General features: G+C 38.5%; 1 protein-coding gene across 2 annotated transcripts in view; it reads right to left on the reverse strand.

Annotated features, from left to right (window-relative positions):
- Nucleotides 1-13,515: 13,515 nt before the first annotated feature.
- LOC140477076 (copine-3-like) overlaps nucleotides 13,516-26,233 on the reverse strand; it is a 49,159-nt gene continuing 36,441 nt past the window's right edge. For both annotated transcript variants that reach the window (XM_072570299.1, XM_072570298.1), the window contains exons 10-16: nucleotides 21,143-21,202; nucleotides 20,388-20,521; nucleotides 19,788-19,842; nucleotides 19,646-19,697; nucleotides 18,921-19,054; nucleotides 16,932-17,168; nucleotides 13,516-14,645 (exon numbers count right to left, since the gene is read on the reverse strand). In XM_072570299.1, coding sequence (XP_072426400.1) covers nucleotides 14,538-14,645; nucleotides 16,932-17,168; nucleotides 18,921-19,054; nucleotides 19,646-19,697; nucleotides 19,788-19,842; nucleotides 20,388-20,521; nucleotides 21,143-21,202 — 780 coding nt within the window. In that variant the 3' untranslated portion in view covers nucleotides 13,516-14,537. The remainder of the gene's footprint in view (nucleotides 14,646-16,931; nucleotides 17,169-18,920; nucleotides 19,055-19,645; nucleotides 19,698-19,787; nucleotides 19,843-20,387; nucleotides 20,522-21,142; nucleotides 21,203-26,233) is intronic.

Below are 26,233 nucleotides of genomic sequence, written 5' to 3' on the forward strand. Positions count from 1 at the left end.
AGATGAACTAGTAGTACAACTTGAGATAAATATGTGCAGTCTAGTGGCAATTACTGAGACATGGTTGCAGGATGACTGAGATTATGATTAGGATTGAAGGGTATGTGACATTTATGAAAGACTTAGAGTTCAAAGTGTAGAGAAGTGGCTCTGTTAATGAAAGATGATATTAGCAAAATAGAGAAAGATAACCCAAATTCCGGAAACCAGAATATAGACGCAGTTTGGGGAAAGATGAGGGATAAAAGTAGGAGGTCACTTGTGGGAGTTGTATACAGGCCCTCCAACAGGAATGACCTGGTAGTACAGGGTATCAAGAAAGTGTGGTGCTGGAAAAGCACAGCAGGTCAGGCAGCATCCGAGAAGCAGGAGAATTAGCCCTTCATCAAGAGGTGCTTCTGCTCCTTGGATGCTGCCTGAACTGCTGTGCTTTTCCAGCACCACACTCTTGACTCTGATCTCCAGCATGTGCAGTCCTTGCTTTTTTCCTAGGGTATCAAGAAAGAAAGAATGGGAGGTGTCAAAAGAGTACAGGCATTATCACAGGGGTTTTTAACCTACATATAAAATGGAAAGATCAGGTGGAAAAAAAAGGATGAGGAATCCATTGACTGTTTTCCGGATAAATTCTTAGATTGGTATGCTATTGCACTAATGTGGATGAGTTGGACTGAAGGGTCTGTTTCCATGCTGTACATCTCTCTATGACTGTAACCAGACAACAGATTAAATTAGACCTGGTTTTGACCAATGAGACTGGATTAATTATTAACTTTATAGTGAAAACATCCCTGAGTAGCAGCAACCATAATATGGTTGAATTTTACGTACAGTTTGAGGGAGAAAAGTGTGTGTTTAAGACTAGCGTTCCTTCTGAGTTGCATAATGGTGCTTGTACACAGCGATTCCAAGATTCCATGCAGAGTGACTGGTATTGGCATGAGAACCATGGCATTGAGTTCTGGGTCTGGAAGTCATTGCTCCACATGAACCTCAGAGGGTCACGTAACTAGTACGGAAGTTGAGGGAATGCTGTCCAAGAATCAAATATAAACATGGACAATTGTGAGGACATGAAAGCAGAGCTAGAAAAAAGTGAACTGACAATTTTGGTTAACAAATACATCAATAGAGATGTAGTGGCAAACATTAAAAGAGATATTCCAGAAAGTGCTGAATGGACACATTACAACAAGCGAGAAAGGCTGTATGGGACATACCCACTACCTGTGGTTAACTGAAAATATCAAAAATTGCATTAATCAAAGAAGATATTCAATTGTGCAAAGATAGGTGACAGAGCAGATTAAACAGAGTAAGAAAAACTGCAGGGAATTATCAAAAGATAGGGAACAAAATAAAAGAGTACCAGAAAAGCTTATGCAAAAATATAAAAACAGATAGGAAAAGTTTCTTTGGACATTCATGCAGTGATGTGAGGCATCAGCAACAGCAGAAATGTACAGTGAGGAGATGTTACCAAAACCAGCATTATGCAAACCTATAAATCAGATGCCAACCATCAAGGTTGGCAAGCCACAACACTGGACTACATGCATGCTACAGAGTGGAAGCAGCATGCAACAGATCACTAAGCAAACCAACAACCAACTGATTTGATAAAATCCCTGTAGACCTGTTACATTCAATTGTGAATGGTGGCAGAGGAAGATCCAAAATATTCCCATCCTCGAGCCTATGGAAGCTCAAAATATCAATGCAAACCGACAAGACTCAAGTATGACCAAACCTTGTGTTATAAAATTATTACTAAACAATTTAGATGTCTGACTGAAATCTGGTTTGTTAGATCATATTTCATTTTGTTTCAATCAAGTGATTTCTTCTACTTCGAAAGAACATGCCAGTAAGCTTCGGCTGATTGAAAAGGACATCGGTAGACTGTACCATTACTGGAAGACCTAGCATCTATTAACTCAGTGCCAGCTAGGACAGAAACTGTTGAGGTTCTGGAAAAGGATTTGAGGACGACAAAGTTCTCCATTGATTTTTTTTTAAGTTTTCAGTCCTGGGACATGGATGTCGCTGGATGGTCAGCATTTATTGTCCAACCCTAGTTGCCCTTGTGAAGATGATAGTGAGCTACCTTCTTGAACTGCTACAGTCCTTGTGCTGTAGATAGACCCATAATGCCCTTGGGGAGGGAATTCTGGTTCATGGCAAGGAGAGAGATGTGAAACTGCAGATCCTTCCTGACAACTTCAAATCTGAAGTGTTATGAGATGTTCATGATCTAGTAGGACACCAAGTGACAAAAAAGGCAACTGCTAAAGCAAGAGTGTTACTGACTTGGGATGGATACTGATACTGATGATTACTATCCTAATTATGAGAGGTATACTTTGGCCAATGCAGGGAAGCAACTTCGCCCCAGCATGGGATCACTGGTCAGCAAGAGGCCCCTAAAGATTCTTGCAATGAATTTTACGGTCCTTGAACTCCTATTCTAACAGAACTGAACACATTTTCATCCTCCTCGATATCTTTATCAATTTTATGCAGGCCATTTCCATCTGTGAGCAAATGGTCTCAACTACAGCCAGGGTGTTAGTACATGATTGGTTTATCCATCAAGTGTGCCACGTTCCATTGATCAGAATACAACTTTGAGAGCAAAGTCCTACAGGTACTTTGCAAGGTCTGTGGCATTGCCAAGAGTTGCATCACTCCACATTATCCAGAGAGAAATGGACTGGGTACACAATTCAACTGTATGATGGCCTGCAGACCGGCCTCCTGAAAGTAAATGAAAGTCAGCTGAATACCATTCCGAGGTGGTTTATGCTTATAGTAGCACCCTGCAGTTATCCACAGGCTATTCCTTACACTACCTCTTTCTTTGCATGAGACCCAATCCTTCCCATGGGCCAACTCCTTGGGGCAACCTCACCCTCTGATAGCCGAGCATCAAGCAAGACTAAGCCTGATATTCAAGATGATGTCCAAAAGGACAGAAGAAGTATTTCTGAGAACAGTAACATTGAGTAATCACAAGACTGTTAAGATTGACCTTTTGATTGGTACAAGAGCATTGCAAAATTGCAGTACTAAAGGTCGGAATAAGATACAGAATATTTGGATCCCTGAACCCCACAGAGTCATCAAACGCTGAATATAGGAGGTTACACCTATGTTATTGAACCAATAAATAGAGGCCATCTTCAGAAAACAGATCATGGAGGGGAGTTGCTTGAAAGGAGGCAGCAACTGAACCTGCAAGTACCATCAATCACACAATGCATTGAGACCAACTGACCTGGATCCTTATGTGGGTGATCCATTGCAGAGGCTTCGAAGGTACGGGTACAGATAAGTGGTTGGGAAGGTCTTCTCAACTAAATGCTGGCTATCACCTCAACACTTAACAGTTTCTCAGGCCAGTGATGATAGAAAAGAGAAAGTGTGGACCCACACATTCTAACTGTCATGGTGCAACTGATCCTGCTAACCATGCAACAGGTTAGCAAATGGTTACTATGCATCATGTGCAGTTGCTGGGACAGCATATTTCAAACACAGAAGTGTGTAACAGAGTCACCAGGAGCAGGTGGCCACCATGTGGGAGGGCAACTGCAACACTTAAATAGACCCTCTCTGGAAATAAGGGTGACTCTAGGGCAAGAAGGCCTCTTGAGAAGAAGAAACAAATTAACAAGAGGTTCTTTAGCCCAATGTAGACCAAAGGCTATATTCCTTGCACATACTATAATTGTTCATCTTCAATTTCCCTCATGTTTGTAATGAGCTAATGCCATTGGAATAAAGAATCCCTGTTTCATCCGTTAGTTCAAATCTCATGTCACAGTTGTAATGACACTGATGCACAACTTGGGCTGAATGTTACAAGGGCTGCCTTGAAAAAATGATATAAGAACTGGGTACTTGCCAGCATAGCTTTGCATTAGCCAGAGTGATACAGTTAATGACAGGGCTATTGCTAAAGTGGGCTCTTGCCGGGGGGAGAAAAAGGAAATTGTAGAAAGTTGTCAGGAATATTACAAGTCAATGATTACTTAGGTTAAGGATTTGCTGTAAGATATCCAGCTATAAGCATGAAGTCAGCCTTAGAATCACTATTATTAAAGCTAAAGAAAATGAAAGTAAAATATATTTGTTCGGTTGATACTTTTAGCAGAAAGTACTCAGCAACAGCTGGAGAGAAATGCTTCCTCAGCTTTTTCCTACTGTGACACCATTCGGCCTATCACGTTTGCACTGACACTTCAAAGAAAATCCCAACCAGAGTCCCACTCCATCCCTGTAACCCTGCATTTCCCATGGCAAATCCCTATAACCCTGCATTTCCCATGGCTAATCCATCTAGCCTATACATCCCTGGACATTAGACAATTTAACATGACCAATCCACCCAACATACATATATGTGGACTGTGGGAGGAAACCAGACCACCTGGCAGGTGCGCACACAGGGAGAGAACATGCAAACTCCACAGAGACAGTCATACCAAGGTTGGAATCAAACCTAATCCCTTGTGTTATATGGCAGCAGTGCTAACCACTAAGCCACCGTGCCACCCTAATAAGAACTGAATAAAATTAAGTTGACCAAGGCAAAACTTAGAAGTAAACTATGAGCTAAGAAATTAGGTCAAAGAACCAAGAACAGAAGACTTCAGAAGTCCCAGAATCTATGGAAAGACAGGCCAACATCTAATTCATATGTATAATCCATAAAACCTGTTAGTTTGCATTCTAAAATAGTGATTGTACTTGTTGCCAGCAATTATTTCCTGCCAATAATCTTATCCTAGAGTTGAATAAAGTCCAAATGCCAACAAGGGTTAGTCATTCGACAGTTCACATTCTTAGTTCATGCTTCTGCTTGGTAAATAGTAATTTAATTTTCATATTTAGACAGATCAATCAATATTTAATTAAATTAAAGTATTTAAGAATAGACTGAAAAATAACAGAAAATTATCTTAAAATACCAATTACTATGAAATAACACTCAGCAATTGTCAATTTTGAGTGGCTGACAGAACGTTGTTCTCGTTGACAAAACAGTATCAAGTTATAATAAAACAAAGAATTGTGGATGCTAAAAATCTAAAACAAAAACAGAAATTGCTGGAAAAGTTCAGCAGATCTGGTAGCATCTGTGGAGAAAGAAACTGAGTTAATATTTTGAGTCCAGTGACCTTTATCAGAACTGATAGTAGCTAGGGATATTTATGCTGATGACAGGATGTGGGAGCAGGGTAATGTCCCTACTAAAGTTTATATTTTGGAGGTTGGAGATTGGTTTGATTTTCTGTAAACTTTGTGACTGAAAAACGTTACAAAAGCATTTCATGTCTACATTTTGACGTAAGATGGTAGCATTGCCATAGTGTGCTTTTAAAAATATAAGCAATGATAATAAAAGATATTTGAAGAATTTTGTTGACATATTTATTGCAGTAGTTCGCTGGAGATCGAGCTTGGCCATCCCCAAAGTATCCCGAAAGTTAAAGATTGTATAAAAGTATGAAAATTACACATCTTTAAGACCTGTTGGCAGATACCATGGACCAGGTTTCTGTACTTAACAAGAATTGCTGTTTACTGCAAATAAATAGACATTCTCTGCAGGTAAACATTACAAACATTAACATATAAACCTTGCTAAAATTATAACCCCCTTATGAAACTCCCCCTACACACAGACACATAAAATGGAGGGAAATACTGGGCAGGCAGGTACACTTGTTCACAGGATTCACTGAGATTATCCTTTGGCTTGTCAGATCTCACTGCTTGCCATTCTTCCTTCTCTAGTATCTTCACATGCTTACGCGAGGCACAGGTCAATTAGTTCACACTTGTAATGTCTTACATTTGTTGGTTAAGAACCACAGCCTGCAGAAACTAATGAGGGGAAATAAACTGGTCTTCTGCTGGCTGAGGTATCATTTACTGTAGAAGAAAGGACAGCTCCGTCCTTTTCAGAGGTTGAAAGACTTCCACTCGTTCAGATATTTGTTGGCAGGCATAGTGCTTAGGTGAACAATAACACCGGACATTCTGGTGCAAAATGCACAACTCAGTGACTGGGGAAGTGGGATACTGAGTTTTTATGTGCTTATGTATTCAATTCTAAGTCAGTCATGGTTTAACCTCCAGAATAACAGGAGCTCTGGGCTGAGTTGGCAGTCAGTCCTCCATTGCTGACTCTCAGTTGCTGATATGCTTTCCATGCAAGAAATGACTGGGCCCAACTCACAGAGAAAATCACTACTGGACGCTGACATCCTCGAAATTGTAACTCACATTAACTGATCTTAATGCCTCTGGACCACCAAAATGTGTGATCTCCTCACCTGTTCTTCCTTCCTTAATTTTCCAAGTGCTTATGTACATGGGTGGAGCAGTGAAGAAATTCCTACGTGGTCTGAACTTTTTTTTTGATAAAGCGTATCTTTGAGTTCAGTGTAAAAGATTTCACTGAGTTTATTTCAAAAAATGGAATCTCAAAACCAAAGTTTGGCGAACACACTTCCACCTATCTCAGTAAGGGATGGAAATAAAAGGAGGAAGAAAGGAAATCAAACAATGCCTCGCTAATTCAGGCTCAAGAGGGGAAAAATAATATAAATTCATCCCATTCTTCGATCACCCCTGTCAGTGACACCAGTCCATGTAGGCATCAACAGCTTGGTGTGCTGCAAACTCACACTAATTCCACAAAGTCATTCAAAGTTAGTAAAATTCAACCAGCAACTCTCTTGAACATAGCTTTCTGAATTGCACTGGTGGGAGGAATCTTCCTGTTGCTGAATGAGTCGTTAAGGGACAGGAGACAGAACTGTGCTGGCCAGAACAGGAGAGCTGAAATCATGTAAATAGGTTATACCCTAGAAACTGTAGCCAAATTGATCAACTGAAGGCGTGGAGGTGGGATCATAGAGGGCACATGAATGCCTGAATTCACAGATGATGTTTTCAACAGAGAAGTCAGAAAGTAAAGTTTAAAATCAAATTGTAAGATGGACTTTTGTAGTGTTTTGCCCACTCCCTTGAAATTAGAAAGTTTCTGTGGGTGTAACTCCACATGGCTTTGTATTTTTGGATGCAATTAATCTTTCTTTTTAGTTTTCCAAAAGGTGTGATTGAACAAATAGAATGACTTTTTTGATTCTTGATGGAGCATCTTTGTTTTCTTTCTTTGAAAGACATCCAGTAAGGAACATCAAGAATGCAAAAATAATGAATAAATACACAGATAATTACGTACAATTTATTTTTAAAATTCATTCATGGGATGTGTGCATCACTGGCTGGGCCAGCATTTATTGCCCATCACTAGTTGCCCGTGAGTTGTGAGCTGCCTTCTTGAACCGCTGCACTTCATGTGCTGTAGATAGATCTACAATGCTCTTAGGCAGAGAATTCAAGAATTTTGACCCAATGGAGGAATAGTGATTAAATTTCCAAGTCAGAATAGTGAGTGGTCTGCAGGTGGTAGTGTTACCACATATCTGCTATCCTTATCCTTGTGTATCCTTGGGTCAAAGGATCATTGGTGAATGTTTGCACTGTATCTTGAGGGTTTTACATGCTGCTGCCACTGAGCGCCAGTAGTGGAGAACCTACATGACATTTTGGCCTTTCTTTGTTATTTTGGGCACTTTCCAGGCATTGATGACAGTATCTTGCCCCATGCTATATTTGTCCTCCATCCCTCACCTGAGCTGATGTGTTGTCCTTGACTTCACATTAACACGCAATCATGAACTGCTCGAAATGTGTAACCACTATTGGTGCAGTTGTTAGTCCACTGAGTATAGTAGAACATTAACCCAAGGTTTCAGTTTGTTGCTAGGATTCTATTTATTCACTCCCATCATTCCTAAAGATGTGGATGGTCACTATCTATCAGTAATGGTTTTGCCTATCTTTACATTACCTCACTAAATAACATTTTCTTCTTAATTATCATAGATTTTCAATTACTAGCATCCAGGATAAATACTTTAACAAAGCAAGTGGACTTAAGAGATCTATAGCCTTTTGTTTTGTTCTTAAACTGTATTCAAGTTGTAAATACAGTTCCCAAACATTTAATTTGTTTCCAATCAAAATTTTGTCCCATATATACTCGCTTCATCAGCACTTTCCTTTTGCTATTTAATCCTGATATTTGGTAATTCAATTAAATTATATAATGATAAATGACTACAAGTTTTAAAACCAACACAAATTAACCACTGCCATCACAAACAAAAACAAACGACAGATGGAGCATCTTCAGGAAGAAAACAGAGTTAACATTTCAAGTCTGACGACTCTTCATCAGAATCATTTCTATCTTCTCTTCTGTCTGAGACATCTCATTGTTACCTCGTTCTCATTCCTGAGTCTTTGAGAATCTACAATAAAATACACGTTCATTATTCTCAAAACAGAAATCAAACTTTTCCATTTGATTCTAGGCATTAACATCTCCTGCATGTTTATTGTTTACACTTAGATATCACCCAGATTTTCAAATGTCCATTGCTAAATTCTTTTTGACATTTTACAACTTAATAAGTATTCCAAATTTAAATAATGGAGATTTTGAGTTGGCTGGTTTGCTTTCATTTTAAACGTCTTATTATTAAGCTTGAGGCATCATAGAGGGTGGCAAAGATCAAAATGTACACTGGGTGGGAGATTTCAATTTTCAACACCAAGATTGATTTGGCAGCAGCACTACTGATTGAACTGGTTGGGTCCTAAAAGACACAGCTACTAGATTGGGTCTGCAGCAGGTTGTGAGGGAATCAAAAGAAGGAATAACATTCTTAACTTGCACTTTACCAAAAACCGGCCACAGTGCTCGTATCCATGACAGTATCAGTAAGAGTAACCTTTGCACATTCTTTATGTAAATTAAGTTTATGAGGAAATAAATTTCATTACCTTTATCATATTTTCCATCACGTTTTGTGGCACTATCACGGTGATAAATGATATAAACTCTGAACAGATCTACCAACTAATGACTGGGCATCCATGAGGTGTTGTGGGCCATCAGCAGTAGCAGAACTGTACTCGAACACAATCTTCAATCTTATGGCCTGGCACAGATCCAAACCTACCATTACAATCGACTCAAGGAATCAAACCTGGTTCAATGAAGAGAGTCAGATAAGTCAGGAGGACACTGGGCATATCTAAAATTGAGATGTCAACCTGGTGAAGCCCAAAACAGAATTACCTGCATTCTAAATAGCATAAGCAAAAACTAATATACAGAGCTAAGTGATCCCACAAATAATCTGGATCATATTTAAGCTCTTCAGTGCTGCCATACTATCTTGAATTGTGGTAAACAATTAAACAACTCACCAGAGGACAAATATTCTTGTCCTCAATGATGAGAACCCAGCATATCAATGCAAAAGTTAAGGCTGAAGCACTTGCAACAATCTTCGCTCTCTTCAGAGGACTCCAGCAGCACAGTTGCCAGTCTTCAGCCAATTCAATTCACTTCACATGACAACAAGAAATGGTTGGAGGCACTGGATACTGCAAAGATATGATGGAAGATGTAATCAACAGTACTAGCAAGCAACACCTGCTCAGCCATAACCTGCTCACTAAATACCCAGTTTGGGTTCTGCCAGAGCCACTCTGCTCCTGACTTCACTATAGTTTTGGTTCAAACATGGACAAAAGAGTTGAATCCCAGAAGTGAAGTAAGAGCTCTGGATGTAAGTTTGCTCACTGAGCTGGAGGGATCGTTTTCAGACGTTTCATCACCATACTAGGTAACATCATCAGTGAGCCTCCGGTGAAGCACTGGTGGTATGGCCTGTTTTTTATTTATGTGTTTAGGTTTTCTTGGGTTAGCGATGTCATTTCCTGTGTTCCTTTTCTCAGCAACAAAATCAAACAAGCAGACAAAATGTGTCCAGAAACCCTAGCCACTCTCCCCTACATCAAAGACATCTCAGAGATGACTGCCAGACTACTTAGACCTCTTGGCAACATGGTAGCCCACAAATCCACCAACACACTAAACCAGCAGCTAATGAACTTGAAAGTCCCTATACAGATAACAAATAAAACTAATGTCATTCACAAAATACCTTGCAAGAACTGTAACAAACATTACATTGGACAAACAGGCCGAAAACTAGCCACCAGAATACATGAACATCAACCAGCCACAAAAAAAATGACTCACTCTCACTAGTATCTTTACATACAGATGAGGAAGGACACTACCTCGACTGGGACAACACATCCATCCTAGGATGAACAGAGACACGCATGAGAATTCCTAGAAGCATGGCATTCCAACTGGAACTCTATCAACAAACACATTGATTCGGATCCCATTTACCACCCCCTGAGAAACAGGAAATGACATCACCAACCAAACGAAACCTAAAAACATAAATAAAAAGTGAGCCATGCTACCAGTGCTTCACTGGATGTTGCCCAGTATGGTGACAAAATGTCTGAAAACGAGCCTTCCAGCTTACATCCAGAGCAAACTTCCATCCAGAACCTCAACCCAAGCTACAAATCTTCTCAAAACTCGTGAAGTGAGAGTTCTGGATGTAAGTTTGCTCACTGTGATAGCCTTGACATCAAGGTTGTTTTTGATGAAGTGTGGCATCCAGGAGCCCTAGTAAAACTGGAATCATTGGGTATCAGGGGACAAACTCTCCAATTAGTGTCTTATCTGGCACATAGGAAAGTGGCTGTGGTTGTTGGAAATCAGTCATCTCAGCTCCAGAACATTGCTACAAGTGTTCTTCAAGGTGGTGTCCTAGGCCCAACCATCTTCGGCTGCTTCATCAGTGACTTTCCTTCCATCATGATTGCATTCATGACTCCTCAGATACTGAAGTGGTCAATGTCTCAAATGTAATTGGATATGAACAGTACCCAGGCTTGGGCTAACAAGTGGCAAGTAACATTCAGGCCACACAAATGCTAGGAATGACCATCACCAATTAGAGACGACCTAACAACTGCCCCTTGACATTCAATGATGGTACCATCACCGAGCCCCCCCACCATCAACATCTTGGGGGTTACCATCAACCAGAAATTGAACGGGACACATGAATACAGAGGCTACAAGAGCAGGTCAGAGGCTTGGAATACAGTAGCAAGTAATTCACTTCCTGAATCCCCAAAGCCTGTCCAGAAGTCAGGAGTGTGATTGAATATTCTGTACTTGCCTGGATGGGTGTGGCTTCAACAACACTGAAGAAGCTTGACGCCACCCAGGACAAAACAGCCCACTTGATTGGCACAGCATCCACAAAATCCACTCCGTCCATCACAAGTACTCAGTAACAGCAGAGAGTACCATCTATAAGATGCACTGCAGAAATTCACCATTAATCCTTAGACAGGTCATTTCAAACCTATAACCACTATCATCTAGAAGGACAAGGGCAGCAGATACATGGGAACACCATCATTTGCAAATTCCCTCCAAGCCACTCACCACTCTGATTTGGAAATAAATTACCCCTCCTTCAATGTCAATGGGTCAAAATCCTGGAATTCTCTCATTAATGACATTGTTGGTCTACCTGCAGCACATGAACCATAGCAGTTCAAGAAGGCAGCTCACCACCAACTTCTCAAGGGCAACTCGGGGTGAGCAATCCAGCATTACCACAGTCCCAACAGCGAAGTGTAAAAAAAGTCAAAATCCACATGTCACACTAACCCTGGCTAAAGAAGCCATGGGAGCAGTTACAAATAGATTTCACTGGACCTGTCCACTAAGTCAGTGAAAGGTCTATGTTTGGACATTATGAATCACTTTATGAGGTGAATGGAAGTTTATCTCACAAGAGATCATTAACTACAACTATTGCTTGAGAAACAGTAAGTGAGGTAGTCCCTGATAGTAAACATAAGTACAGATGGATTCAGATCTGGGAGAACATATTTTACAGGAAAAGCAATTAAAGACAGTTTCTAAGTTGCTGACAATCAAACAAAAGTCTTACAGCTTCTGCCATTTACAGATCTCAGGGTTCTTAGAGGAATGAATAGGACATTAAAGAGATGGTTAGCTAAAGCCATCCAGGAGACAGATGGGTCTAGACAGATCTGTTGCCTAGTATGTTAACAGGACTCAGGGCAAAAGCAGTACAAGGATCAGATTAACTCCATATGAGCTAATAACCAGAAAAGTGATGATATTGTCAGAGCATGTTGTGACTGGTAGAGAGGAAGTTGGATCCCAAACAGCGAGAGTTAAACCTTTTGCGAGTGCTGTGAAATTAACTGCATGGACGGAGAAAAGAAATTAGGAAGCAGTAGATCATGCATGACATGGAAGTAGAGGCAGAATGAGGTGGCGAAGTAGGGGATAAGGTGTGATACCTGGAAAAACAGGCTATGTGCCTAAGTGCTGAGGAACTTACAAGGTAATAATGATTAGTTATACTTGCATCTATGTGAATAGGAAAGTGAAGAGACGTAGAAGCACTTGCCATGACTGAACAAATCGCTAACTACTTTCCAAAGTAATTAGTCATGGAAATAATTGAACCATGTTAATTAGGATAGTGGCCAACCTATCTTCCTAGCCGGGCTGCAGTGATTTCAGAACTGGAAGTCAATGCAACATTGGTAACGGTAGCATTGTGGGAATACTAACTGTCTCCCCAATAACTCCAACAAATGAATGCTTAAAATTCATGAACTATATTACAACAGTGCAAGGATCCTCCACAGGTTGACCAAAATTGTGACAGTGACAAGAAATTTCTGCAGCTTTCCAGCACTGCCACTATCCTCATTTACAACCGTACAGAAACATTTCAATACAACTCCAAGGATGGGTTATGTGCCAAAACAGTTCAGTAATAAGCTCAGCAAAACTGGGAATGTTTACAGGACAAAGGCAGGTCTCATCCACAGGAGCGCACCATAACCGTAACAATAACAATTGCAGAAACCATCCATGAAGGAGCAGGGGATAGAGAACCAAAGGCACAAACAACTGACCCAACTTGACTTGCTATAAGTGTAGGACAAAATAATGGAATAGCGTTGATAAATCATGATAAAATTTTATATGATAATGTACACTATGAGCTGGTAAGCTATTATTGTAAATGTCTCCACTATTTCCTTGCCCGAGTGATATTCAGTTCAAACCTGGGCTTTGTGTACAGCTTTGGTCAACCAAATTACTACACAGGAAACTTGGACTAATGGTAAATTAAAATTAGTTCTTTGGTGTTGCTCAGTTTTACATTATTCCATTGCTGCAGTCATTTTAAAACCCAAATCGCACATGTATGTCAATCCCTCTAAAACAGTACCCATGTGAATTTTACATGAGCATGCACAATAAAGGCATCTTTTGCATTTAAAAGATGTGATTTATTAGTAAATAACGTTCAGTGTGTGTTTGTTCTACGAGTACTACTCTGAAATGGGTAGAATACCTGAGATTGACTCCTGAATTATGAATTATGTTTAAAAGAACTGAAATAATTACATTCATACAAAACCTAATCCCGTTATCATAACATCTTCAAATATTTTAATTTGTAATATTTTACACAATAATAATCATGTACATTTCAAAACTGTTGTATTGAATTTGGAAACATTTAACTGAGCAGTTGAATTATAAGGCAATAGGGATGGATAAATACTGTGAAAGTTATATTTAATTGAAACACAAATACATGATGATAACTTCAGCAATATACTTCAGAATGTTTGTTCGTTACTTCATGATTATTTTAAATTCAAGTTATAATTTTGTATTTATGTTCTGTTTCTAAACTGCTAAAGTTGAAGTGAACAACATAATGTACTTTATACTTCAAAACATGCTATTTAAAGAGAGATTTGATCATTGCATTAAGTACACAGGCTGGATTTATCCTTTAAAGTCTTTATTCAACTTTTTTCACAATTAAATAATATGATGGTGCCTTAAAGTAAAAACACTAGCCTTTCTCAATTACTTAGTAACAACAGCTATTTCATATTTGAGTATTTGGCCCCAGTCTAACAATTCAAAATTGAACATTTCCCAACAGAAAATTATAAAATTTCAAAATAAAACATCTGCAGAACAATTCATAAATTTGTAGTACAATTTAAAAAAAACACTGCAATACTGGAGTATAAAATAACATCAGAAAGTCACCTTCAGTATTTATAAAATAGACTGATTTAACTTTTCAACAGAACAGGAACAACTCAAAGGACTGGGCATGTAAAGGACTAAGGATACAAGAGATGCCACAAACTAGGCACTTAACAAACTGTTATTTCACTGAGTGACAATATAATGTAGAATCATGCTAATTAATTAAACCTTGACAAATGTCATTATATTGTTTTATCAAGGTTATTCAAAATATTAACATGTTTAGATTCATAAATTTAATTCATAAACATTTTTATATAAAACTTTTCATTAAAAAATCTTTAGTGGCTAACACTGGTAGTAATGAACATTTTTGCACTCCAGTGAACATATTTGTAGATCATGACTGAAATCAGATCAAACATTCAGATAGTTAAGGACTTGGCTCATTCGGAGGACTGAGTTTGTAAGTGTTGAAGTAGGACATCACTTGCTGAGGTAATTCAGCCAGTACGCTTTGTGCAAGAACCTCTTTGGGTGCCTGTTGAATGAAATGAGAGCATTAACACCTAAAAGCCAACAACAATGTGAACAACAAACAGTAAATCATCATTAAAATGTATGTGTAATGTTGTTTAATCTGCAGTGTTTTTATAGAATCATACAACACAGAAGTCATTCAGCCCATTGTGGTAGTTTGAAAGAACTGTGTAGTCCCACCCTGTGTTCTTCCAGTATAACCTTGCAATTTTTCTCCTTCAAGTATTCATTAAATTCCTTCTTGAAAGTTTCTGTTGAAAGGTTTAGTTATGAAGAGGGGTTGGATAAACTTGGATTGTTTTCACTGGAACGACGGTTGCTGAGGAGTGACCTGATAGAGGTCTACAAAATTATGAAAGGCATAGACAGGGTGGATAGTGGAAGTCTTTTTCCACCCAGAGTGAAAAAGTCAACTACAAGAGGGCACAGGTTCAAGGTGAGATGGGAAAGTTTAGGGGAGAAATGCAGGGAATATGTTTCATCAGAGGGTGGTGGATGCCTGGAATGCACTGCCACTGGAGGTGGTGGAAGCAAGCACATTAGCAACAGTTAAAGCGTATCTTGATAGACACATGAATGTGAGGCAAACAGAGGGATAGATACCATGCATGGGCAATAAGTAGCAGGCGTAAATAAGCATTAGGAATCAGTACAGGCTTGGTGGGCTGAAGGGCCTGTTCCTGCGTTGCATTATATTGTGTTGTATAAATTACTTCCGTAACCTTTCTAGGAAAGGCATTCCAGCTGATAACTTGTTGCTTAAAAGAAAACTTGTTTCATCTCTAATCCTTTTGCCAATTATGTTAAATTTTCATCCTTTGGTTACTGATCCACTTACCAGTGATAACAATTTCTGTTTATTTCATATATGTGATGCTACACAATGAAGTACACCTCATCCCCATCCTGTTTGGAATATACTACATTTGTGAGAATGGATGAATATTTTTGCTTTTTGCTCACCAACCAGTGATTTAACTGAATGGACAAGGAGTTATATTCTGATGAGCCTAGAAACGAAACTCCTAGCCAATAACTTTCAGGACATTGTCTGGCTGAACTCAATTATCTTGACAAGCTGACTTCTTTCATATTCAAAAGCATTCTACCAAATCAGAACAATACAAAAACACTGATTGGAGCTTCTTCATTCCATTACCATCTGGGTGAAATAGGGAATGTACAGCATAGAATTTCCAACTGGAACTGACAGAGGATGCTCACTATATAGACTCTTACACAAGTGAACTTATTGAATTTTTCAACCAAAACAATGCATCAACCAACATTCTTTCCATCAATGGGTTGTTTACCACGGCATCCAGCAATGCTACAGCATCAGAATGAGGAAGGTTTAATTTCAAAAACTGGTAATCCTAGATAGTTTCATGATTCAAAGCTGTTAAAAGTCTTATTAATCTTCACTGCATTAGCTGTTAGGTGCATAATAGAAACCCTGAGTGTCATCCAAAATTAATTCAATAGCCCATGTCCACAAGGTTAACTGAGGTCAGAGGATATCTTATGGTGCTACTTTGGCTCTCCAGTATCAAAAATACACCTCAATTACACACAAGTGGAAACTTTGAGCCATACTGTTCTATTCTATGGTATTAAAAGAAATTTTATTTCAATGATTTGCTGCAGCAACAAAATTACATCTTTTCTGGTATTGTGTTTCATGCACGTTTTGCAGCCTCATACTAAATGTCTGTTTTTGGACTTCTAACATACATAAACTGGCGCAATCAACTTATGGTGCCAACTTACTAAGAGCTATTCAAAGATGCCACAACATCAACAATTTTGGCCTGATAATATTTTGATGTCATCTTATACTAGCATTTAAGAATAATCCCTTTACCAGCTGTATTCAATTCATGACTCACTTTACTACATTGCCGTGATATACCACAATTACACTATCCACACAAGGTAGAAGTAGTTAGAACAAAATCCTTCCCCATTACATTTACAGGCATGCTTAAATGGACCACTTAGATACAAGCAGTTCAGTTGTTTGCATCTTATATCACATCATCTATTTGTTAGAGGCATTACAAAAAAAATTTAAAGATCTGCTTCTTTCTACATCCCAAGAAATCCCAGCAGCACAGTATAGTTTTCTCAATTCATCAAATTTCAATTTTCAAATCTTAAAACCTTTGTGAATGTCATTTAAGATTTTACAAAATTTTAAAAGATTTGTCTAGTCCAATACTTGCTTATTTCAAAGCTGTGAAGCAAGATTCATAAATATAATTGGTGTACACTATTACATACTTACATTTTGAAACTTTCTAAATGGCACAAACTGGACAATATCCCGGACTGCTACTTCTCCGGTAGGTGATCTGAGAACACCATTATCACCATCCAGAAATTCCATAGTACTAAAATCTGCTCCACCAACACCGATAATAATGATCGACATCGGCAACTTAGAAGCATTCACAATGGCCTGTCTTGTTTCATCTAAATCCGTTATCACACCATCCGTGATGATCAACAGGATGAAATATTGCTGCCAAGATAATAACCCTACAATAAGTAATTTATTAAAATCACACACAGCAAATTGATTTGCTTGTTAAGATCAAACACAAAGCATAGCTTAAGGAACAGCATGGTTACAAAGATCATAAAACAGCTCAATAGAGATTTCTTCACATACCAACCACCATGTTGAAACTGATTTTATTATCTTTGCTGAGCTTTGTATTTCATTTCATTTAAAATCAGATGTCACTCAAGTAATATGCTAATAGGTTCATTAGGTAACTAAATGGTAAATCAAAAGTAAAGCAGATTTACATATAATCTTCAGCCACCAAAGTTCATTCTAAATATATAAATAGAACACTAGAATAAAATAGTGAGCATTTTCAGCGATTGTCAACTACCTCAGCAGTTATGTGATGTTTGTAAAAAGCATCAAAATTGTAAAGAAGGTCAAGAGTTATTCTGGCCTCACAAATAAATGTATTGTTCCTTATGCAGAACATAGTCACACAGACTAAAGTAAGACTATCTGAAAAATTGATGATTGATATTTAAACACACATGAGTAATTTTAGAAAAGATTAAATGTAGCTATAAGTAGCTAACCTAAGCAAGATGATAAATGTAGCCAAGTCCATGTGCATGATGAGATATGTAGTCAGTTCTGTGGGAACCCAGCTAAGTATGGAAGTTAAACAACAACCTTCACAAAGTTGAGTAATACCCTTGATGTGATAAGGGAGCAGATAAGAAGGTAAAGTAGGTAGACTTAGACAGTGTGAACAATAATAACAAAATTTCACAGGGCTAATGAGAACATGTAAGGGACATCTGCAGTATAGGCCTAGTTATTGGCAAAGATATGCAATTCAAGTGCTAAGACAATTGAAGACAAATGAATTATATAAAACATTTTAGTGAAAAGTGAGAGTTAAGATTTAAAATTGTCAAACTAACTGGGATGTGGGAGAGAGCTTGGTAGACTTTATAACAAAGCGTCTCTCAACATATAGTTAAATAATATCTCTAATGACTCTACCAGGAGTCAAAGTTGTTTTTAAATTATCACCACACGGAGCAAAAGGTTTCAAGTTCAATATATCTGCACTGGAAATTAATCCAGAATTATCCTCCAAGAAATAAGGACAAAAGCAATCATCTATTTGTTAGAGGCATAAGGATCATTCTCCTAATCATCAAGAACTGTAGGAAAATGTGTAGCCATGGACGAATGAAAATAGACCATTAGTTATGAAAAAAAATACAACAAAAAATGATTGGAACACTTTGTAGGTCAGAAAGCACCTGTAAATAAAAACGGAAACACCGGAGTTCTGAAGAAGAGTCTTGCCAGGTTTGAAATATTAACTCTGTTTCGCTCTTCACAGATGCTGCAAGATCTGCTCAGTTTGTCTGGCATTCCTTGTGCTTGTTTCAGATTTCCAACATCTGCAGTACCTTGCTTTTATTTCAGGTATGGAGGCTATTCCCTGTTCATAAAACTACACACCAGTAAGATGCCATGTCTTCAGCAAAAGAAAAATATTATCTAGGACCGTTTGCCTTCCCAAAATTGCAATATGGTTTCAAATTTCAATCAGTCCACCCATGTCCAAAAATTTTAATCCTTTGTTATCAACAGCTTTTTAAAACCTAAACAAACAGTTGTGCTACCACTTACCATTCCAGTTTTGCATATATGATTCTCACTGGCATAATGAGCTACTTCCTTTCAAAGCTGCTTTATTTCAAGTGTATATGTAAAAGCACTTACTGAAGCTTTATGCTGCTGTGCTGCTGCAGCTGCAAATCTTCCCACGTGGTTTATTATTGGAGAAAAGTTTGTGGGTCCATACAACTGAACTTGAGGAAGACAGTTGCGGTAGGCATCAGCTATCCCTTGGACCCCTACAGAATCCAAGCAGTGACGAATTTTAAATAAAGTTATTATCACCTCATATGATGCTAGATTGAGGAGAGTTACTCCATCATGCTTTATCATGAGAGATACATTATGAGCTGATAATTATTTAACCAAGGTAACTAATCACACAGTGAAAAATGAAATGGAATACAATAATATGGAGAACAATTGAGGCTGAATCACTGAAAATAGTCTAGGCTAAGTTTGACAGATAGTTGATCCATAAGGGGGTCAGGGATATGGAGAGGTTGGCATAAAAGTGGTATTAAGGCTTTAATCAGTTCAAACATGACTTTACTAAATGGCAAAGTAAGCTTGATGCTCAAATAGCCTACTCCTGCTTCTACTTATCAAGATCTCATAATAATATACAGCAGGGTATTTATAACTTATTAGGAATTGAGTTTGTAAAATACATCCTTTCATTAGGATGCAAACATTGTGATGTGGGCATTGCCCTTAGTAAGCTACATAATGTCACAAAACACTTAAAATCTTAACTGGAACCACAGTAACCGCACTATTCCCGACCACTTCAATGAAGTTATATTACTAAATGAACAGGTGTTTCATACCTGCACAAAATGGGTTTTCAGGGTTGAAGTTAAGGGGAAACTCATGTGATACCTACAGGAAAAATGTCACTGCATGAAATGATTTGTGTACACAAATAAGGTATTTGAATACATCTTTTTTTAATGAATGGTCCTTTGTTACCTGCCAGGCTGGAGGTAGTTTTGCACCAAATCCAAATGCTGGGTATAATTTGTCTCTGTAAATATAAAACCATAATTAGATATCTGCCTGTAAATTCCTAAAGGAAAAAGTGTGATTAAGGATAAATTATTGCAACAGCGGCACGTAATAAATACTCAAGCCATTAGAAAACAGATAACTAACTGTGGTATGCAAATGATTGTATGTTAGTTCCCAAGGCAATCCTGGCCTATACAGTCATTCTACAAACTGCCTACCATTATAGCCTATGCCTTACAGATGGCAAACACAGAGTCTAACTTTTAATGGCAATAGAAAAAAAAACTGTTTAACCAGATCTTACTACTATTACAAAATCACAGACCAATATAAAATCTTGAGCCTCACAAAACTCTGGTTAAGTGTTATATTTCCACAAAAAAGACTTTCAAAATAAATCTGACTAGCATTAGATAGGTACTGGAGACACTATTATGCCTACAGTTAGGAATATGTATCATAAAGCTTATATTTTCACATGGAAATTGAGTTTTTTAGTATGGTTTTGAGGACTCATTGAAATAGAACATTAAAATCACAAAAGATAAATTAAAGCATTACGTATCATAGTCTTGAATGATTATCCCAATAGACCAGATGGCCATCAGGTATTCATTAAATCCATTAGGAGCTATAAAATGTAGAGAATTGGGTGTACGTGGATCACCATTTGATGCAGTAAAGTCAATTCCAACCTGCAAATCAGAAACATTAAAACATTTGTGGAATACTACTGGAGAGAAATGTGGCATGCAGACACTTGGATGAACATCTATCTAAAAAAATTGGACTTAAGTAACACAAGAACATTTATCGTCAGGACTAAGGGTGCATTCACGAATATTTCTAATATTTAAAAATTATAGAAAATGATAAATGCTTTTCTATTTAACATTAACATTGAAGAAAAAAATTGGATGTTCATTTACCGTTTGTTTTGCTGGACCAACACTGCTTTAAATCAAGATTCATGCTATATTTATTACAGATAATCTACCTTCTCAGTAAGCTTCTTGCTTGGAAGATAACTTTACTTGCAGATTAATTTTTATGACATTGTATCATACAGAAAAGAAAGTCATGGCAGAATAATGAGCTGGTCCCCAAAAGGCAGGGTACACAGAAATAAAAGACCAAAAATATAAAAGAAATTTGAAAAAAATGTAAATGCTATTCTAATAGCAGCTCATATCCTTTCAAATATCAATTGGATTTGTATATAATACTTAAATAAATTTTATTTAGAGAACTAAAACAACCAAAGCAGTGACCGAATTTACATGTATTGATTTCATCAAAGAGGATGTTTTACTCACAATAAAGTTCAGCTGACAGCCACCCATGATGTAATCCAGAAAAGTGTACTCTTTCACAATCTGCAAATTAAACACTGTCTTAGTTCTTTCAAAAATGTTGTCCTTATTTCAGATTTTCTCGAGGAAGTCAGCACCATTATATGACATTTTAAGCCCCACCTCTCCCATGCACTAACAGGCAATAAAAACTTACGATTAAATTTTGAAATAAAACTGGGTTTTATTAAAGTGGACACATGTTTATTCATGTTTCCAGAAAGACAAAAGACATTTATTTATTTATTTATTTATGCAGCTGTGATATCTATTCATCCAATTTTCCAGTTGCAAATAATCAATACAAACTTTCCATGTATCCATTTGAGATGTAGAAGCCTGTTGTGTTAAATCCAGCTCCTACCGTAAGAAAAACAGTTAGTGTTGGAAAAGCTCAGGTGGTCTGTCAGCATTAATACTGGGGAAAAACAGAATTAACATTTCGAGTCCAGTGACTCTGTCAGAACATTGCCAGGACTAGCCCCCACTACTGTTAGATGCTTCTCATTTCCCCATCCCTCAAATTATAGATCTCCAGGAATCCACAGTGGTTATGTCCAATCTGATGAGATTTTGGAATTAGATGAAGCAGGAAAAATACCGACACTAGCGTCAATATTAAAATAATTTAGCCATAGCGAAATGACAAGAAACCTCAGCAGGGGTAGGAAAGAAATTAAAAAGACAAGAGCAAGGTAGACAACAGTGGCATACTTAAAACACATGAAAGCCAACAAAGGAGGACATAAACAAAAACACCAGCTTTGGATCAAATATTGGCAGCAAAAGTTAAAGAAAGACAAATATTAAGTATAGGAGTTTATAAAAAACAGCATGTAGAATTAGAAACTATATTGAGGATTACAGTAATCAAGATTGTCATTCTGCCTATCATGGCTCTACTAATTCTTTGTTAGAGCAATCAAAATATAATCCATTGATTATCTCTTTCCCCACAGTGTTATAGCTGTCTCTGTTTTTCCCTATAAATGAAGCAAACGGTGGTAACACTAGTCACCTAGTACTATCAATATTTCACTGTTCACAAATTCTAATGTCCCAACTCCCAAGTGTAGGGATTGTAAAGAGGTCAGGCAGGTGGACCTGACAGAATATGGGCCCCCGACGGAGGATGTTAATCTGGTCCAATCAGGGAGCCCTAGCTGGCAGGTATAAACAGGAGTGTCAGACATCCTGCTCACTCTGAGGGAGCTGGATCAGTATCAATGACTCTCCATGTGCAAATAATGTGTGACTTAGTAATGGAATACTGGCTTCTATGGAGTTAGTTCAGTGGTGATGACAGAAAAGCACACTTCTGAAGGAATTTGCTTTCAACAGTTGCCTTTGTGTTGGGGTAAGCATTTCTGGCATCATGCTGTTACTTGGGAAGCTTGAACTCCTTCGAACCTGACAAAGACTAGGCTCAGTATGTGGAAAGAATGCATGTTTTTTTTCTTGGGCAGATGAAAAGCCACGAGTAACTTTCCTGATAGCTTGTGGACTAGCAGCTTTTCCAGTTATTAGGAGCCTAACATTCCTTGAGGCACCAAATACTAAAACCTTTCAAGAGTTAATAGACTTAGTTAAGGAATATTACAATCCCAAGCTTTCTCTAATTCTATGGTGCTATCATAGTCATAGTCTTAGAGATGTACAGCATGGAAACAGACCCTTCGGTCCAACTCGCCTATGCCGACCAGAAAGTGTTACTCAGTAATTTGAGAACCAGGGAAGTCTGTACCAGGAGTTTTAATGAGATAAGATGACTGGCAGAGGCAATGTGACTTTGGTTTAATCCTTAATGAGATGATGAGACACCATTTGGTGGGATTAATGATATAACCATGCAAAAGTGACTACGAGTTGAAGTGCAACTGGACTTCAAACAGGCACTACATCTGGCTTCATCATTGGAAAATGTGGCAAGGGGAGCATGTGAGTTGTAGGAGATTCTGATGGAAGTGAACATCCTTACCAGTCTGAACTTAAGGAATACCACTTGAGTGAAGGCAATTACATAGGCTCACTCAGGATGTATCCTGAACGGAGGATTTATATGCAGGGGGCTGTCCTACATAAAGTGGACATGGGCCACGCGTACTTGCAATTGCAGTTAGATGAGAGTTCTCAGAAGCATGCTACAATTAATTCCCATTAGGGTTTATACCAGTATAAGAGATTCCCATTTGGAGGTATCATCCAAATGCCTTGGCATTTTTCAGTAAACGATGCAGAACAGTTTACAAGGTCTACCCAGATTGCCATTTATCTAGATGACATGCTAATTCCAGGGAAGGAATAAGGAATACTTGGAGAACTTGGGACATAATCCTTTGACCTTAGTTTCTCCCAGACAGGCATACAAGTGAAAAATGTGAGATCCAGGCAACCCAAGTGATTTACTTGGGCTATGGAATCAACAAGATTGGGTACATTTGTTGAAAGATAAGGTAAGGGCGATCAAAGATGCCCTGGTTCCCAGTCTGTACCGATCTTAGGTCTTTATTTTGGCTAAGAAATGATATGGAAAGTTCATACATATGCATCGACTCTTAAAGGGGTCAGCCTTGTAAATGGTTTTGCAACCACTTCTCAGAGCTCTGACTTGAAGAAACACTTATCATCTCTAAGATTATGGCACACTGTGATCCCCAAGTGAAATCTGGTTTGGCATGTGATACCTCCCTATACAGCATCAAGATAACATTAGCTCAAAGGTGACCCAATGGAGAAGAAGGCCCAATAGTATACATTAGTCAAAGTTCTGGATGTATAGAGTGTAAATACGCCCAGATAGAAAAGGAAGGTGTGGCGGTCATAGTTGGAGTCAGTAAGTTCCACCAATACCTTGAAAGACATAAATTTGTAATAACAATAAACCATTAACTACTGCTAGGCTTACTTAAAGAGGACAAGGTAGTGCCACTTATAGCTTCTGGCTGAATTCAGCGATGGGCTCTAATGCTGAGTACGCATAATTACAGTTTGGAACACCATTCGGGAGACAGTAGCAAATGCGGATGCATTGAGCCACCTCCCACTGGCAGATACACCATGGGTGGTACCACCACTGGAAGAGTCTGTAATAGTTTTAAATTTTCTGGACACACTTCCAGTCATAACTGACAATGTCAGACTTTGGATGCAGAAAGATCTAGTCCTTGAAAAACTGAAACAGCTAGTGGTGATGGGGCAAACCAAAGGCTGTCACGACCAGAATTGAAACCATTTTGAACCCAGAGAGACCAGATCATACAGCATGATTATTATGAAGCATGATTGTCCTGAGCAAAGGTTGCTGCCAGACGCTGACTGAACTCCACCAGGGGTTTCCAAAATGAAGATGTGGGCGAGAAGTTATGGCTGGATTGGATGAAGACATAGCTGCGTTGGTGGGGCAGTGTCCAGAGTGTCAACAAGGGCCAGTTAAACCCTGGACTCGGTTACATGTCGACTATGCAGATCCTTTCATGGGCTCAATGTTCTTAGTCATTGTGGACACCCCTCAAAAGTTGATGGATGTGCATAGAACTCATTCATCAAACATGGGGAGGATGAAAAGTCTATGCAGATCTTTTGCAATACACGGACACATGGAAGTGTCAGTTACAGATAATGGGCCATCGTTTAGCAGCAGGGAATTTGAGTATTTTCTGAAGTCATATTGTATTTATCATATAAGGACAGCTCCTTACCATCCATCATCCAATGGTCAGGCAGAACGAGCAGTCCAAACTTTGAAGGCAAGCTTAAAGAAACAACTTAAAGCTTCACTAGATAACAAACTCTCCTGGTTCTTATTTGATTATAAGACCACCCTTTAAGCAACTCCAGCAAAGTTGCTAATGGGGAGAAGCCTCTGCACCAGATTAATGCTGAACTTGTCAAACCTTGGGGGAAAGTGAAACAGCATCAGGAACGCTAATGCTGAAAATAAGAATCTGCTAAATGAGAGAGTTTACTTCAAGGGATGCAGTTTGGTGTAGGAAAGAGTTATGGTTGATGTGAGGTCAGGTCCAGTGACATATAAAGTTCAGGTGGGTGCTTCAATCCTGAACAAGCACATGGACCATATGAAAGCTGCAAACTTGCAAATGGTGTGGAAGCTAATGTGCCTCTTTAGCTCATCTACTACCTTTCCAAATGTTCCAGAACCTGTGGGTTCTCCCCATCTGTTAGGCGTTGAGATACCTCGTAATCTGAGATGGACATAGATGTTGCTACCTTGATCCCTTCTGCCTGAAGAAGAGAATGAATTCCATTCAAAATGCTCCAGGTGCAGAAGGCGTGCTACAGCGTGTTACACATCATCTGTATCAGATGCAATGTTGGAGGAACCTGATCCGGTGCTAAAATGCCCCAGGAGAAGGTATATATTTACAAAAAAGAAGAACCAGACTGTCTTTGACTCAAAGGGTTATAATGATTGTAACGAGATCAGCCAGGTATACCTCATAGAATGAGCTCCTGATTGGGGCTGTTAATCTGGTCCCATCAGGGAGCCCTGGCTGACAGATGTTAGTCATCCTGTTCACTCAGAGGTGGCTCTGAAGGAGCAGGATCAATGCTAAGGACTCTCTTACATGCAAACAAAGGGTGACTTAATGATGGGATACTGGCCTTTGTATTTTAATTCTAACCTTACATCATACAATATTTCCCAAAATTTCAAATCTTTTTCTCTGATAACTTAGCAGCAAAACAAGTTATCATACTCTAAAATACTTTCTCTGTATTTGAAGTCAAACAACACAGAACAATTAGTTCATTAAATTCAGCACCATTTTCTCTGGCACAAACTGCAGTCACAAAGCAAACTGCTGCGTGGTAGGGATTGTCACTTTGACGGCTGTAGCATGAGAGGGGAAACTATCTGTTTTCTCCAAGCATTCCATGCATTACTCCTGTCACTGCTACACACTGTCCTATTGTAAAACTCAGCTTCAAAAAGATGGAACCGTAAAACTTTTAATTTCTTTTTAAATATCACAAAAATCTATTTCCAGAGTCATGTACCAGGAAGAATGGGGATGCAGTGGATGAGAAACTGAA

This window comes from Chiloscyllium punctatum, chromosome 5, assembly GCF_047496795.1.
Source record: "Chiloscyllium punctatum isolate Juve2018m chromosome 5, sChiPun1.3, whole genome shotgun sequence".
NCBI lineage: Eukaryota > Metazoa > Chordata > Chondrichthyes > Orectolobiformes > Hemiscylliidae > Chiloscyllium > Chiloscyllium punctatum.